An 18,160-nucleotide genomic window follows, 5' to 3' on the forward strand; every position below is an offset into this window, starting at 1 on the left:
ATAGCATACTGCTTTGACTGTAATGAGGGAGGTGAGTTGTGCTGTGCCAATTGTTCAGCAGGCATGGAGGACAGAGAAGCAGGGGTGCCGAGTATGGTCCTGATGCACAAAGTGGTACAGTGACACATCCAGAGTTGAACTGGCACACTGGCAAGCACAAACACTTCTGGCATTGTACTCAACACAAGCAGTGAAGTGATGCTACTGATAAATACACTCGTGAAGGGCACACCAAGGTGCCAGAAAACTCTTTGACAGCATGTCTCTTTTCCCTTTGCCTGAAGCTGACTTCTTCTGAATATCTGCTTGATGACGGCTGTAAGACTGGCTGAGAAAAGCAAAATTACTTTGTATCTCGCCAAAAAGCAAAAGGGAGAGAAGCCTAAGCCGTCATTTCTTTGCTAGTGATATTAAAGCCTTGTGGCACATTGATTTCCAGATTTTATCCCCGAGTCATCCACCCACCCTATCTACGAGTCAGACATGTAAGCTGGAGAGCGCACACACAACGGCGAGCAGGAACAATTGTTCTGAAAATTGCTTGTTGCAAACTGTTCTTCCAGTGTTTTCAGGGAGGACGTGTTGTGAATCAAATTGAGAGTGAATTTTCAAGGCCCCACACCACACCGCTCTGTCATAAAGATAATCAATGTAGTCTGATGGATGGGAAATTATGTTACGAATAAAAACAGGCATTATAACTGGCTCTTATTTCCCTGAATAAGAAAAATGACAATGCAAGATCACCAGCATTTTCACAGTAAAATGATCATTTAGGCTGAATTCTGTATTTGCATGGACGACGCATCAGAAACATTTGTTGTTCTTGACATATGCATACGAGATCATTTAAGACTGAAATACATTTGATGTCTTCAATAGAAAACCTTTTGACTTCCACATGAAAGCTTATTGAAGAAGAACAGGTTGCAGTTCAACAAACAGCCATGGATGCTACGTCCATTTCAGGTATGAGACGCGCGTTCAAGAATGTGCTGAAAACACGTTCTTGAACGCAATTTCAGCATATGGTGTTCACACTGGACGGTCACTACCCAATACTAGCGCATGTACTCACCATTGACTTCATATAGAAAATTGGACAGAGCCAGGTGTGATGTCACCCATAGAAAATGCCGTATCTCCTGCTCCAGCTAAATTAACCCACATAAGTCAACAATTTTCTGCAATACAGACACCACCATTTGGAGTCAGACAACAGTGATTGGTGTGAGTTGACGATTCGAGGGTAACTACCGTCGCCAATCACGAGTAAGCTTATTAAAAGTCCACACCCCTTCCACTGAAAGCAGCTCTCGAGAATCTGTCAAACGATCGAGGTGGGGGCCAGAGGGTGCCACATGCTTTTACTAACTTGCAATAAAGAAAATCATGAAAAAATATTAGAATTAGCAAAAAGATGTTAATACAAATGTATACACACAGTCCAGTTCTTTATATACATTCAATGGTACTCACAGTTGGAAGAGGCTTGGTGCGAAATGTCAAAGTAGTGCAAATCTTGAGCATCCCAGCTCTATTCCAATTTTTGAAAGATTTTGAGTCCTAGTTTTGACTAAGCACAAACATCATTTTCTCCTTCATGATCACTCTTCAAGTGGTTGCCACATCCGTGAATTAAGAAGGACGCAACTCATTACCAAATCCGAGTTCAAATGGTTTAACTTTCAACGTGCGTTCAAAGGACACGTGTTTTGTACGCAGAGCCCAAAAACAGACTTAAAAACTTGCATAACATCACATGAACGTGAGAGTTTTGGACACAGAAGTCCAAAATGTGCATATATGTGTGTATACAAAGATTTTTCCTTGAAAATGGTGCTGCCAAGCCTGGTGTAAATATAGCTTTAGACATTAATTGGTACACAAGCAGCGTGGTTCCTCTTCAGCCCTATTGTAAAATTGCCTTTCTTTATTGAAGAAATAATCAGTATAATCAGTATATTTTAATACTCTTAATTGTGAACAAATTGCACACTATTTTTATACTGTCCAATATTTTCATTATGAAAATATTTCTGATTAAAAGCCATAACAGATTAATTAGACCTGCCCTTAATTTCAGACCATACTGTTTTTTTAAGTCATGTGATGACGGATGAGCACAATGACATAAAATGGTTCTAGTTTGACCAATTTGTCAACTACGTGGTGAAATAATGACTGTTGGGAGCGAGGAATCAAAGTAGAAAAGAAAATACATCCATAGGTTCCAGGAGCAGATTAGAACCCATGGAGTTCACAAAGAGATTGTTCTAATCAATATTGCATTCCACACTTACAGCTGTAGTTGACAACCCAGCAACCAGCCAGAAGGCCCAGGAGGGTGGAGGAGCTTGTGGGTATCGGTCCTTCTGGCACCACGACATGGCTTACTGGGAAAAGGATGAAAGCACAAAAGAAAGCCAATCTGAAAATGTTATGCATGAGGAACTCCTGCCACGCACAAAAAAATCTGCTGCCTGTTGTGATCCTCCAAGGTACTTAACAAGTTCATGCTTAGACTTCATAATCAGGTGAGATTTATTATTATAAACTATCATGTATGATCTGAGGATCATATTGATTGAGCTGACTAAGACATTTGCTCCATGAATTATGGATTTTTCACTCACACAAAGCCCTAAATGCACACAGTATTTCTACATGAGAAGTCTGCAGAGAAATCTATCATATAGACAGAGAATTAAGACAGCACACTCCAAAGCCTGAACTGCATCATATTAACATACCAAATATAACAAATATTAAAGTTTTTTGTGGTTGGAGAGCTTCAGAGACCTCAAAGCACAGGTTTCTTATGTCAGATGAAGGAATGCTTTCTATGACCTTCACAATTACACGTGCTTACATCATTTCTGGCTCCTGCAACAACCAAGACACACTGTAATATTAAAGATTTCTTAATGTGAAACTGGGTGAAAACAAAGCTTATTATGAGTTAAAACATGATTTTGAACACAGATTTGACTGAAAAAATATGAATGTATTCAAGAAAAAAAGAAATCCCTGAAAAGTGTTTCTGATTCTAATTTCCTGGTTTCATAATCCCGGCGTGTCCCATTTTGACAGGGGGACCAGGTAAACTTATTGTAAGCCTGTCAAACAGTTCCTTCCATGAAAGATCAACCTGCAGCTCTGTGGTATAATAGTAGGGGCATCTAATTACAGGTTTATTAAATTTCAAATACAAGCTTATTGCCTCTTCATTCAGGAGCACAGCTCACCTGACAAGTGCAGAATGAACATAATTATATCTCCAGGGGGAAAAAAAATCCTACATTGTGCAATAACCATGTATGTTGGCATTCCTGCAGGCTTCAGTTCAAAATTCAAAACAGTGAAAAGGTATGAACTTTCACCCCTGCAGCCAGGGAGAAGTGCTTCTGCTTTTTCATTAGTGTGTATTCATCACTCTGACTGTACCGGCAAACATTTTATGAGGAATGATTTCAATTACTTTGTCTCGGTGGTGTTCTCCCAGCCGTTAGTATGCAGCGGCGGCGGGGAAGCTGCAGTATTGCGGTGATGTATGCGGCTCTAAAAGCGATGCTTTGCTGCTGTTAAACCTACATAGGTGATAATCTTCAAACTCCAAATGCTAAATTTTGCCGATCAAACTGATCTGTGTAAGACAGCTAAGACTATAAAGCCCAGCTGTGTGAGGAAAATACCAACCGAGATAAAAATCTCATCTTGGTGAAGAATATAATCCTCACAACAAACATCAGGGATTCAAGATTACAGAAACCACCAGGAAGTCCAGAACTCACCTGACCACACAAGGGTTTTGTTTTATGTAGAACATTTGGAAGGGATATAAATGGATATTCAATAAATATTAGTGCTGTTATTTTTGTACGATTAATAAATTGTGATCCGCAATTAATTAATCTAATGAATCAATTTTCAATCGCAATGATTTTTAAGATAATAATTGCTGTTAAAAGCCCCATTTTGAGGTATTTTAATTTGTGACATTATAGCACAGTAAAAAATCTAAATAAAACTAAAAAAGTGGCTTCATCATTTTTTTATATATGTAAAATACTTCCAACCTTTACTTTGACACCACTGAGGGGTATTTTTTTTTCAATCTTGAACAAATACCAAAAAAAACAAACAAACAAAAAAAAAAAAACATCAGGTCCAGAGTGTTCTAATTTACCACGTCAAAAAACAGTAGGAACAGGCTTCTGAACAATCTAAAAAAATATTGAACAAAAACTTCTAATAATACAATAATTAAAATGTTGATATGCATTATTCCAGAGTTTACCACAACAGCAAGACAGTAGAAAAAACATAAGAGAGAATTTATAGTTTTCCTTAGCGTATATGGGTGAATTTGTTCATTTTAAAGACAAAAGAAATAGAGAAAAGAATCTAAGAAGGAAAATACAAAACACCACGGATAAATTGAACTATTTCGACTTTGTTAGTTCTTTTTTTACATAAACTTTTGCTTTATCATCTGGATAAAAACAAGCGCTAATGATGCTTTTCTTAACTTCTCAAAAATGATGCTTTCCCTCTAAAATGATGCTTTTCTGAACTTCTCAAAATCATTTTCTTTCTCAAAAGGGAGCTAGAGCAGAGCGCGGTTCGTGCGCGCCTTGCACTGAAGCAGTTAACATGACGAGACGCACCATATATTAAACAGTCTGCTCTTGTAAAAAAAACTATTTAAACTCAAAAATATAACAGGACTGAAGTTCTAATTTTTTTTTTAATATTTACATTTTAATTAAATGACCATGGTATGAGCGAGATGGAATGCTCCTCCAGGTGTGCATAACACAGAAGTAATCATCCGACGCAAAAATTAGATTAATGCGATAAAAATAAATAAATAAACAACGCACTAAATGTATCTGTAATTAATTGATTGCAATTAATGCATTAATTTGACAGCCCAAGTAAACGTATTTATTCATTTATTAACTACTAAATGTATGTATTTTGTATGATTATTTAATTCCCTACCCCACATAGCTGAGAGCCCTTTTTTGGCTGAAAAGCAATGGTGTGCAGAAAGAATTCAGAAAGGTTTGTAGGATTGCAGAAAGTTTGCCCCTGAGAGGAGATGTGTCAGTCACACAGGCCAACCTGAGGCAGAGAAGGTGTCAGACATTCTCCCTTCCAGCAGCTCTTCCAGTCTGGCCAGCTGGTGCTGCTCTCGCTGTGACAGCTTGGAAGCCAAAAGTACCACAGTTTGATCACCTTTCGCAGATTCACTCACCTTAAAAAGAAACACATAAGAACACAGGTGTGTGCATAAAAAAAAGCAGCAACCCTCTGGGTTTTTCTTTTTCAAAAGCAAACAAATATAAAAAATCCCTTTTCATTTCCTTATAAAGACATACCACAGAGAGACTGGCTGATGGGCTGGAAGACATATGAGAATTGGCACGCTGGATTCCTTCAGAGGCCTCTTGGAAAATGTTCAGCATCTCCGGGCTCACTGCATAATCTGCAGGCCGCTTTCCATGCAGATTACTGAGGAGAAGAAAATTCAACAGATAAAGTGTGTCAGTGTTTCAAAGAATGCACTCATTGGTGTATTTAATGGGTTGGCAGCTGCGTCGACCGTCTGGTGACCACATGTGGAAAAATACCAACAAAAAAACCAACTGCAGCTATATCAATGAGTAGAAAACACCCTCTCATAAAGTAATTCCTTCCTATAAATGTCAGCCTGCTTTTCTACACGTCTCTTTACTTTAAAGATAGTCTTAAACGTGGGTGTTTTAAAACAGTTTCTGCTTGTAATTCATTTTATTAACTCCTAAATATTAATTCTGTGCGACACGTTCATGGAGCATAAAAATAAAAAAGTGAAGGACAGACAAAGGTGGCGATTAACAATAGTTTTTGTGGTGAAAAAACATTTGTCATTTAAAAGCTGTCTCACTTTACTGTCTCTGACTCTGAAAATGAAGCTGTGATTAAGTAAACTGTTATAATTGTAAGAAATTAATCTAGTTTGTTCACAGAAAGGTCCAAAAGACTAACATTTTTGATCAAATGAACCCGCCTGCTCTTTCTCAGTCATTAATGCATTTGGTGCATTTGCTAATTTCTCTGTTTGTCTAATGACAGACGTTTCAGTGTTTTCGTATTTGTCCTACTACTTGTCTATATCATTGTTGCAAGAGCCAAGTTGTGTTTTTTTTTGTTTTATAATAAATATATATGTGTCTATGTGTTTCTCACAATCTTGCCCTTTCAAAATTAAAGTATTTACTTGTCTCTCTCGCCCTACAACTAATCTTCCAGAATTTTTACTTTTGTGTTTGTCTCCTTCGTGTCCCATTTGACTCAAGCTCATCACAATAGACTGTCAATCTTTACAAAGTCGGATTCTTTTAGCAGTTTTGTCCCTATTAATTAAATTAAAGACCCTCTCCAATGACAATTCTGTTTTTGGTGTTTTTACATTTTCTTGAGTGATTTTTTTAATGATGGAGGACATATATAAGGAAAATTAGATTCAAAATTGCATTTCTGTGTATTTTTTTTTCCATTTAAATCATTGTGAATCATGAAAAAGAAACTGAAAAACAATTTCTTGCGACGAAGAGAATATACTGGGTGGGTCAAAGGCTCCCTGCTCCGAGCTCTCCCCAACATGAAGGGGAAGGGGGGTGGGGTTGCTCCTCACCAACTGTCCCGCCCACAACGCAGAGGTAAGTTTCTAATGAACTCCTGCCGCTCTGCAGAAACTGTGATTGTGATTTTTTTCCTAAAATCGGCATAATAATTTTTAACAAACCACTGGGAGAGCTTTTAGCTTAAAGATGATCAAAGTGGATATTTAGGTGTTTTTCTGTTAATTTTAATGCGTATCACAGGCTTTAACAATGAAATCTCTTCCCTTAATAGCATGAAGTTAAAGTGATATGGTATTATTGAAATAATCTATATTGAATTAGATTATAAAAATATTTTATGTATATATAATTCGTTATAATAAATGGTTTTTTGAAAATTGTGACTAATTTTATCTTGAAATGGTTTGTTGTTTCTTACCATGTTTTGCTACTCGTAAAAAAAAATAAATTAAATACAATTGAAAAAAACTGAAGTAATTTGAAAGTATATCTCTAAATTAATTATTTTAGAATTTAAATTTGTGATTATTTTATCAGTGACTATTTAAAAAACCTAAAGGACTTGTAGTTGTGTGAAACTTTTAACATCTTAAAACTGGAGGGAAAAAAACACAATTTTTGAATTTGACATTTCTAAGAGCAAACTGTTAAGGTCAGTGCTTATTTACCACATCATAAAAAAATGGCGACATTTCTGTCTTTAGGTCAATAGAAGACGCACAGTTCGAACAGCATTAATGATAAATCCTAACAGTCAAATCAATGAATTCCTCTGTGACTTAGGTCATTTAGCTAGCATGCATGCAAAATGGCTCTGTTCTGGCTTTTTTTTTGTTCTTTTCTTTCATAATCGGTGGCCAAGCAGGACACAGAAATTCAATATTTGCTGTAGCTGAGATCTAAGCAAAATAGTCTGGCAATCTCCTTTCCTGTTTGTTTAGTGAAACTGTGCACTCATGTGTGTCTTTCACTTACTGCCATAGAATTCTTTTATATGAGATTGAATGGAAATCTTTACCTCCTATAAACAGTTTTCACTGTTAGAGGGAAAAGCCAGAAACATATCACACATTCCTGCCTCAGTTGCATTTTTAAACACACATTTAAAATAGAGGCTCACCTATAATTTTGACCACAATTGATTGAATCTTGTCAGATACGTGTGTGAACTGGTTAATTACAGAGAGGACATTGGAGACAAGTTCAAAGAAACTGTGAAACATGACAGAGGTCACCTTGAGAAAGAGGAGAAAGAATGAAGTGAAGGAGGAGGAGAAGAGGATATGGAGAGAAGAACCAAGCCTGCTAGGTTGTCTCGAAAAGATTAGGCGTCAGCAAAGATAACACCGGGGGGACAATTAATAGGTCCACTGGTCCATAAAATATTTCATTTGGATTCATACCCCCAGCCCACACACAAACACAAACAGAAAATGTCCCCGACACTTAAACATATGTGCATATTCAAGTTTGTTAAACAGCACAATGTGACAAGAATATGCAAAAATCTAGAAAAAGTTGCAGGTGGTTAAAAAAAAGAACAGATATTCACACTTGTTTTGGTTGAACTCTATGCAAGTAGACGGAACCCCATTGTTGTTAGTTGGTTTTCTTTCTTTGTCATATACTGTCATGTGCTGTGGCATAATCATAAAAAAGAATAAACATCAAAAATGGCATAATCATAATTAAAGGACCACTGGGATTGCTTTTACAACAGATCACAAGATGAGTCGGACTATGAGAAAGTAAAAAAAAATGCTGCTCATCTTAGTGAAATAAAAATATTTTTTAAAATAATGTAAATCCAGTCATTTAACTATGAAAGAGATTATTTAAAAGTAAAAAATAGAAGTTTTTATGCAACCAGCTAAATGATATCAGAAGTTCAAATCAAGTTCAGTCCAAGAAGACTTTCAAAGTGAGCCTTTCCTCTTTGAAAATACTGAAGCAGTACTAAGGGAAAAGTTCATTTTGAACACAACATGACTTCTAGAACATCTACACATGACACAGTTACATGTTTTTCACTATATTGCACAACTAAATGTTTTTTGGAAGTAAAACATGCTAAAATATGAGCATTTTTATAAAATACAAAGAACATTTCTGTTTAAATCCACCTTCTTCGATAGACTTGTGATAAATTTGAAATAAAGCAATAAACAAAGATTCTTGAAACCAGAATGTTTGTTTTTGTTTAAGACTTTTTAGCATTTGAATCACTGAAACACAGCTCTCTTTTGCAACCAGCCTCCAGTGGTCTTTCAATGAACTGCAACTGTGGTGCTGTTATGAACTGTGGTTCTTGGTTGCTTCAAATTCAGGAACAGGATGTAATAATCGCTAATGAATGGCTTCTTAAAGCAAAGGATTTAGAGCACATGCATCAATGTCAAGGATGTAACCATCTTTGGCCTGCATCGCAATATCTGATCACTATTAGAGCTGTCTTCCACAAATACATAAGAAATCCCACAATGTGCATTGCACATGTTTGCACATTGAAAAATCATGTACGAAAGACCTTTTCTCTTTGATAAAGAGAAATAAATTATCACCTTCATTCAATCCAGTAGATTTCCTCCAAATATGACTGCTTTTTAGCCAACAGAACACTACATTCAGTGAAAAACAAATTCAGAAAAGCTTTAGAAAGAACTTTAGAAAGTAAACAAACTGAATGTCCTTGTATTTAATGTACCGCTATAATGTTGTTTTTTTGGTACAAATTGTTTTATCAGCTTTGCCAGTTCCAGTTTCAAGAATGTGCTGCACACTCTGGCAAAAACTGTGCTTCAAATGTCTTCTTTTAAAGACTTTTTTCTCTTCACTTCTCTTTTCAATTTTTTAGCTGTTATTGGCCAGTAGGAAAAGTTTTCATTAGAAAAACTTCAGTGTTTTTTTTTTTTTTTTAGATTTATTTTATGTTTAAAATTATATGTTTTGTAGGCTTTTTTTGGGTTGAACTCATGGAATAAGGCAATTTGCAGGTTCTCACTGAACATTGAAACAATCCAGTACTTAATTTTGGCTCATTGTATATTTGAATTTGGCTCCCTTGAATTATAGTTTGATAAAAAATAAATAAATAAATAAATAAAAATAAAAAAAACTCAATAGAAGGTTCAAATCCAGCATGCATAAGATTTGAGCAACAATAAAAAGCCACTATAGCAGTGCTTTAAAACACAGAGCTGAGTGCCAGTCTTTCCATTACTAATTGCATTGGCAGACGTCTTGCTTTGCTTTTTGCTTACGTTTCTGATTTTGCTTAAAAGGCAGAAGTTTGGACAAGGCTTAAATTCATCTCATTTACTTGCAAGCCAATACATACTTCTATCCACAAACAAATAACATGGTGCAGAGAAAAAAAGAGAGGCCTTACAGCTAAAATCATTAAGGAGTTAGACAAATAAGATACAAATGTTATATACTGAGAAATTGTATTTTTTGTTGTAAAGGTTGCATATATTGACCAGCTCTAATCAAAGGAAAATGGTTTAAAATCTGTATGATGTATCTCTGGTGCAAAAGAGTGAACTCTAAGTATTGCATTTGAACTGAGGAAAAGTCTTCTGTTTTTTGACCATACATTCAAATTAATTAGCTACTTTCATGTTTGATTATATTATTCATTCCAATAGCATATATGTGTTGACTCTGCCTTCAGTTTACTTCAGACAGTGAATATCACAGTGTGTGTGCACTTAGAAACTTAAAGGCTCAGAATATATAGTATAGCTGCAAATACGGAGGATTGTACTTGATTAGAATTAGATATATGTAGTTACAAGACAAAAATGTGTGAACCTTTTAAGCTGACATACACGAAAAACAAGAATGGGGTTCATGAGAGGACACTACACAGGAAGCCATTGCTGTCCAAAAAAAAAAAAAAAAGTAAATGTTTAAAGTTTGCAAAAGAGCACCTATGCTTTTCTCATCACTAGTGGCAAAATATTCTGTGGACAGATTAAACAAAACTTGAGTTATTTGGAGGGAACACACAACACTATGTGTAGAGAAAAAGGCACAACACACAAATATCAAAGACCTCATCCCAACTGTGAAATATGGTGGAGGGAGCATCATGGTTTGGGGCTACTTTGCTGCCTCAGAGCCTGGATGGATTGCTGTCATCGACGGAAAATGAATTCCCAAGTTTATCAAACCATTTTGCAGGAAAACTTAAAGCCAACTGTTCACCAACAGAAGCTCAACAGAGGATGGGTGACGCAACAGCACCCAAAGGAGGGACAACCAGTTAGTAAATCCAAGGGTTCACATATTTTTTTGTGTTTACACATTTCGTTCAATAAAAACATAATAACTGAATTTTTGTGATGTGTTAGTTTAAGAAGACTGTGTTTATCTGGGGAAAAAAATGCTTTCTATAATAAATGATTTCATGAGAAGACAGGGGAAACTTTAATACAAGGAGAATTCATATCTAAAAAACATAAAAAAAATAGCAAAAATATAGTGTTTGCCAAAAATGTATTTTTTAAAAACAAAGCAAAATCACTCCAAAGCTTCCTTTCTTCCTTCTTTCTTTGCTTTTTTAACAACTTAATGTATTTTTGTATTTAAATCAACATAACCATCAATAAATGTCAGAAAAAAAAATACTACAAAAATACTTTGTTTTGCAATAGCAAGATACAGTATAGAAAGTGGATTATAAATGAGATAATAGGATTTGCAAAGTCAAGTATATGACAACTATTGGAGTGAACAAATCTTTTTTTTTCTTGATGTAATCTAAGGGCTTTTACTTAATAACATCAGCATAGCACATATGGATTTCAACATAATAATTTAAGAAACTCCAACCATCAAGGCTTGAACCAGATAATTTTTAAAGTTTTTGGCTTTGGTGTCAAAAAGAACCTAAAACTAACACATACTTAAAAAAATGATGGAAACAAAAAGGTGGAGCCACTTACAGAACGGTCTGTGAGGCTCCGAGCTGTAGCAGCACTTTGACGATGGCCGAGTGTCCGTTCCTGACGGCATCGTGGAGTGGAGAGTCATTTTCATAGCCTGGTGTGTTTAGAAGTGCTCCCCTTGCGGCCAGCACCTCCACAACTGCCAGGTGACCCAGGTTACACGCTTCATGCTTAGAGAAAAGAAAAATAAGCAGGGAAATGATTATCCCAAGACATACTTTGAACCAAATTCAAAGATGTTCTTTGTGTTAGGCGTCTCCAATCAATAATGACAGGCTGTGAGACAGTGATTATGATTTTCTTTAGTTCACCCTGGTGACTGTGCTCACATTAAGGAGAATTTTGTGTTATTTGAAGCTTTTCTTAAATACATAATTGCCTGATATTTCACACACAAAAGAGCATGGTGAATGAATAGAGCAGTAATAGCAAGAAGGTGAGAGAAATTACAATGACGCAAAAATAAATGTATATCACTTCATTTTTCTAGAAAGTTAACTGTGGGTCATCAGAAAACGAGAACGGCACTTCTGACTGCTTTTTCATGTGAAGACCTTTTATGTCCAACGACGTACCCTGTTCCTCACTTGGTCTTTGAAAACATCCAACCCCCTTCTTTGAATTGTTCTCAATTCTTTAGATATAGTTCCCACAACATGCCACAAAGCAGTCCCTCATGTTTCTGTACCCCATGTCTTCCACTGATGTGCACCCAGCAGAGTCTGAGTTTTTTTGAAGATAAGACTCTTAGCTGAGCTGCAAGTCTGAGGTGTACAGAGGAGAAGAAACAAAGATAGGACAGTCCCCCAAGGTGCTCCTTTGCTGCGGACCACTTTCTCAGAAAGACTGCCAGTTAAATCTCACAAGTCGTCGCCTGTGTGGTCCTCTGCTGGCATTTCCTGGAGGTTCTCGCACAAAAGAGCAGGCGGGATCATGTTGGAAGCCCTGCAAAATTTGGAGAATACGATTCTGACAGCATTGCATGCTGTGTCCCTATGAGAGCAGGCTCTGCGGCAGGAAGATGGCGGCCTTTTCTGTGGCCCAAACCACAGTCAAAAGGATTTGGGTGAAACAGTCAAGTCTTAACACTTTTATGATGTGATAACTATAATCATCAAGTGCAGTAAGATTTAATGATAACTTTTTTGTATTTAAAAATGATGCCTTCATCTGTTTCAGACCACTTTTAACCTTTGAAAGAAAAAAAAAAGCAAGCAGTGTTAATATATTAATTGAGAATTACAAGCCAGAGAAGGGATTTTATTTATGAAAGAAATAGACGGGAGAGAAGAAGTTGAAGATGTCTCGTCTGACCTGGAAAGTGAGTCAGCAGAGACATTGGATGGATGCTAGTGATTCCAAAAAAAAGCCTCAAGAAGTTTAGCTTTAAAAATTTTGTTTTCAAGTTTTGTTTTAAGAACTGATTGTAGCATGTTATGCACCTTGTTCTTCTTAAAGACCCACTCCAATCATCTTCTGGGAAAGCACTCCTGGTAGTCTTTGGATTATAATTATGCTGTTTTTTGGGTAAAAAAAAAAACCTGTCATTTTCTAGGGTATTGGTACTGCAGAACGGCAGTAGTTCATTAGAAGTTCGACTGAGTTGTGTTGGAAAGAGCAAGCCTACCCCCACTTCCCATCACCCATCTGTTTATTTACGGGCTCAGTGACAAGGAAAACAAAGACATGCATGAATCTAGTCAACTATAAATAATACATCAGAATGGAGTGGAGCGGGGAACCTGTAGCCTGCCCAATGTAGCTTCTACATCACAACTACAAGATTTTTTGAACCATTTTGTTTTCCGTCTGTTCCTGATTCACAACGACTTGAAATAAAGAAATACTCAAAAATTCTCTTTTGTGCTTAATTTTCCCACAATCCCACAAGAACATGTTAAAAACACAAAGCTTCTTCAAGATCATCAAAAGCATCATCATTGTTGAGGAGAAGGGGCTCCACATAAAAATGAATATTTGTCACAGTCATAACAGAGGATATTTATAAAAACTTCTCACTTCACAGGATCTTCTACTTCATTTTTACTTATGTCCTTTAATCTAGTGGCAGGGTGTGAGTGTTTGCATCCTGAGCATTTGTGGATAGCAGATCCTTCTTGCCCACTGGAGTAGCAGCTGACAAACAGCATAGAAAGGAGCGTAGCAGACAGAGAAGCATGCATGACGTCTCCTGATATTATCCTGTCTGCTTAAACCTGTCGCATTGGTAACATGGCAACCAGGGAACGGATGACAAAACGTACAATGGAGATTTATTGTTGTGTAAGGTGAATCAAATTTTAACACATATGGTTCAACATGTATTTTACAGACGTGCTTTTATACACCAACTTATCCGGATGATATTGTCTATATATTTTTTGTAATGAAAAGCGGCGGTTTTTCCTATTTTACTTTATTTTTCATCTCATGGTTTTCATTTCTCTCCACTCAACCTGTTAAAAGGCCAAAGGATGAAGACGTGCTGCACTTTTTGCCAACAGTCCAGGGCTCTCATCTTTTTTTATTTTTTTCTGCCCGTTATCTGACATTCCCCATGATGATCCAAGGAAGAAAGGGCTTGATGTTACTTCCCCGTTCTCTCCACTTTACTCCCCCCTGACAGCTGCAGCGCCTCCTCTTAAACTTAGCAGGTATTCATATTTTTTCAAGTCAAACTTTAAACGTCAGAGAACTTCATCATCTGATTCTTTAAGGGCACAAGTCTGACATCAGATTGGTCTCTCATCAAAGCACAAGCAGAAAAATCACACAAACAGAACGACTATAAGGACCAGAGGGGAAGAACGCTCCATCACTGCAGCATCATTTCAAACCTGATCAAATTATTGTAATTTACCTTCAAGATGTTGATAGTTTGTGTTCATGAATGCTTTTTTTTTCCCCAGCAGAGCAACAGTTGTCATGGCAGCTGTTGCCATAAATATAAGATTTATCATGATAAAAGAATTTTGACATAGATGCTGCTAAGAATATTTGATAATTAGCCATTTTAATACGCAAAAGAAAAAAAAGAAAAAGTATATTATTTGAAATAATTAAAGGAGGAGATTTACAGACTAATCAAAAATATTTTTAACATCAAATTATATACATCTGGCAAACTGTGAGTTTAGGACAGGATTTTTAGTAATTAACCTGTTCTAACTGAATAGAATAAAACAAAAGAAAAGGCCCCTTTTCCCTGAAGATGAAACGGTCTGTTGTTAAGTTTGTTAGACCAAGCACTTACTAGGGGTGTCCACCCAGCATTATCCTTTTGGTTTGGGTCAGCTCCCTGGTCCAGCAGCTCCTTGACAGCCTCTACATCTCCCTGCAGGAGAATAAACATGAAGTCAGAAACGGAGCACTTCAAACACAGCAGCTGACCTAACCGAAGCGAGGCCCTGCGGTTTATCAATTAAGACTCCAGAGTGGACCATTGATTAACTTGTCCGCGATGCAGAGAGGGATTACAACCGCGCTCAGAAGGATTACAATAAAACAAAGCTGGGCTGTCTGATCACAAAAGGAGGATACGAGTACATTGGTGCGACTTCAAATCATAGCAGCAGGACAAGATTATAACCTTTATTGATGCCAGATGCAGTGGGGTCTCTCCCTTGTAGTTCCTCTTCATAAATGCAGGGCTTCCAGAATTTGGTCGACCAGCTGATCCCGGGCTGCAGGGGGATTTACTGAGTCTTTCTGGTAGAGTCAGCCCTGTCGCGTCTCTTTGTTTGCCGTTTTTGGTGCTCTTCTCTTTCCGGGGTGTAGCTAAAGATCGAGGATTATTGACAGTTGGAGAGATCTCAACTAGTGACTTTCTTCGTGGGGTGGTAGAGGATCGTGGTCTTCTTGGAGTGCTTTCCAAAACGCTGTTTTTCTTTTCTACTCTTTTGGAGCATTTATCAGGAGTAGATATGTTGCTCTGATTTACAACATCTTCGTCAAGGCTGGGCTCATTTGCACATGCTATCTTTAGCTTACCAACACTGCCAGACATGCTCAGAGCAAGCTGGGTTTGGGACCTCGGTGGACTGCTGCAGCTCTCTGCAACATTCTCTCCCGCTGTGCTTTGGGTAGGACCGAGTTCAGTATTCCCTTTTAATGCTTTGGCTGGAGGCTCTTCACAGGTGACAGCAGAGCTTGAGAAAGAAACCCTCTTACTGGACCTTCTTGACATGTTATCACATTGCTGCTCCAGCTCAGAGGATGCATGTTCTGCATCTGTAATTCCCCACTGCTGGTTTATGGCCTCCAGCCTCTTCTTTTTAATGTTCTGCTTGGTCTGCTCACGTGTGGTTCTGCTGGTTCTCTGCACCTGTGATTGACTGCTGTTAGCATTTCTCTTCGATGACCGCTGCTGCTTCTTCTTCTTCTTTTGGTTTTTACTGTTGCATCTTTGAGAAGAAGAAGAGTCTTGTGAAGATGATGTAAAATTAAAAACGGACAGGTCTTGGGCTTGAGCTGCAGGGGCATCCAGCTGTGGAGAAACAGTTTCACCAGAGTTTTCGGGCACTGGGACGTCGGACGGTTTTTCCACCTTGCAGCGAACTTTGCGACTACGAGGACTAAACCAGATCTTAAAGTTTTTCTTGTGTTTAAAAACAGCTGCCTCCCCTTCTGTTTGGGTGTCATCAACAGAGTCTGCAAAATACAAAAGGAATACTAATTTATAAAACACAAAATTACCATTTTCTGTACACCACAATGTTTTAAAAGTAATTGCCTTTAGCAAGAGAATGAGTGTTTGTGCAAGCTGCTACACATAAAAACTTCTACTTGGTTTCAATAAACCTCACATGGTAAAATTCTGAGATTAGGTTAGAGGAGGAGAAAAAATATATTACTTCAGTAAAAAAAGTGATATATAGATTTCTATACACATTTTGGTGATATGTACCTGGTTTTGTGGGATTGAGCAGGGACTCCAAACCACAAAAGAGCTGTATAATGCTGCTGAGCTGCCTGTTGATTTGGATGTCCTTCACCCACGCAGGGCTGAGGCACACCGCGCAGCCATCCCCTGCTTGAGGGCCGGCACAGGACCTGAACAATAAACCTTTCTTGGATTAGTGTCCACGTCAAAGCACAGCAAAAAGAAATACAGTGTGGTTATTGATCCGCCCCCTCCTAAGTAGATTCGGCTTTGAAGAGAAGGAACAAGTTAAGACCCGTAGTTTATACTTGCAGGGACATTAACGGTCTCTGTTATTATAAACTATGCATTGTCAGAGCTCGAAAGCATTTCATCCACTAAGAAAGAATTGAAAAATGAGTCATGCATGAAAGTTAAATAGAACTATTGCTGGAAACTGAGCGGATTATGCTGTGTCATTGCAGAAGAAGCACGCCGTTTCAAATACCGCAAAATAATGCAGCCATCAGAATTTTTTTTTTTTTAATCCAACTTTGTGTGGCAAATAAACATCTCTTCATTGATTTAAGAGGAGCAGTTATAAAAACAAGAATTTCTTAGACAGCAAGGCAACATTACCTGCACAGCATATGCTCACACATGCCCAGACACACAGGCTCTTCCATTAAATTTGAACTGTGGAGAAAAAAAGACTACATTTTTTAATTAGCCTAATCACACTTATATATAAGAGAAAAACCTAAATAAATGTGTTGACAAAGCCATTTGTACAAGGAGCAAAGTTTAAAGGAAGAAAATCAATTTGCTCAAGTTATGTGGACATATGCATGGTATATAGAGGAGTGGTTCGTCAATTCAAATAAAAATATTTATTTAGCCCAGTGTACCCTAAATGGTGAAGGCTTTAAAATACTGGAATGGAATGTAGAGACATTATGTGTGTGTATGTATATATATATATATATATATATATATATATATATATATATATATATATATATATATATATATATAAAATCAACAACAACAATTGTATATTCTGTGAAAAATACATTAATTAGGCAGTTTCTCTATTTAGAAAATATAACTAAAACTTATAAACAAGACTTTCTAACAAAGTATTTTTAAATTTATTTTGAAAAAAACATGCTACGGACAAAGATAATCATCTAATTAATCATGACTCTAGAGTCTGATGGTCACAGCTGTAGAGATGTTTTAATCATTAAAACAAGTAGACTGATAAGTCAAAAATGTAATCATTCTTCCAAATGTTGCCATCCTTTGGAACTGATACTGTACAAAAATAAGTGCCCAGAAATTTTAAGAAAATGCATGAAAAATACAACTAAATAATGACGTAATTAGTTCCAACAAATAAAGGAGACCTGTGGCACACTTCTTATCCCCTTGATAGAAGTTAGGACCCTCAACAAGCTCCTTAACATCCCCAAAACAGTTAACTTTACCGAATTAAAAAAAAAAAAAAAAAAAAAAAAAAAAACAGTTAAATAGAAAACTAGCCAAACAGAAAAAAAATAAGTTGTTACTCTCGTTAGGGGTTATTCCTTTTTAGAATTCCTTTAGAATTCATGGTGCAGTTTAAGCTAGGCTAATGCTAACTTAGTTTTGTTTGTTTGATTTGTGTCCTTGTTTTATTTTACCTCAGCTATTATGTCAACGAAACATTC

General features: G+C 36.9%; 1 protein-coding gene across 3 annotated transcripts in view; it reads right to left on the reverse strand.

Annotated features, from left to right (window-relative positions):
- bard1 (BRCA1 associated RING domain 1) overlaps positions 1 to 18,160 on the reverse strand; it is a 71,833-nt gene that overhangs the window by 53,321 nt on the left and 352 nt on the right. For 2 of the 3 annotated variants that reach the window (XM_036209572.1, XM_024287199.2), the window contains exons 2-9: positions 17,088 to 17,144; positions 16,494 to 16,639; positions 15,177 to 16,237; positions 14,841 to 14,921; positions 11,585 to 11,757; positions 5,388 to 5,520; positions 5,131 to 5,263; positions 2,304 to 2,396 (exon numbers count right to left, since the gene is read on the reverse strand). In XM_036209572.1, coding sequence (XP_036065465.1) covers positions 2,304 to 2,396; positions 5,131 to 5,263; positions 5,388 to 5,520; positions 11,585 to 11,757; positions 14,841 to 14,921; positions 15,177 to 16,237; positions 16,494 to 16,639; positions 17,088 to 17,144 — 1,877 coding nt within the window. The remainder of the gene's footprint in view (positions 1 to 2,303; positions 2,397 to 5,130; positions 5,264 to 5,387; positions 5,521 to 11,584; positions 11,758 to 14,840; positions 14,922 to 15,176; positions 16,238 to 16,493; positions 16,640 to 17,087; positions 17,145 to 18,160) is intronic. The other variant, XM_024287200.2, reaches the window with a different exon arrangement.

This window comes from Oryzias melastigma, linkage group LG21 (assembly GCF_002922805.2).
Source record: "Oryzias melastigma strain HK-1 linkage group LG21, ASM292280v2, whole genome shotgun sequence".
Taxonomy (NCBI): Eukaryota; Metazoa; Chordata; class Actinopteri; order Beloniformes; family Adrianichthyidae; genus Oryzias; species Oryzias melastigma.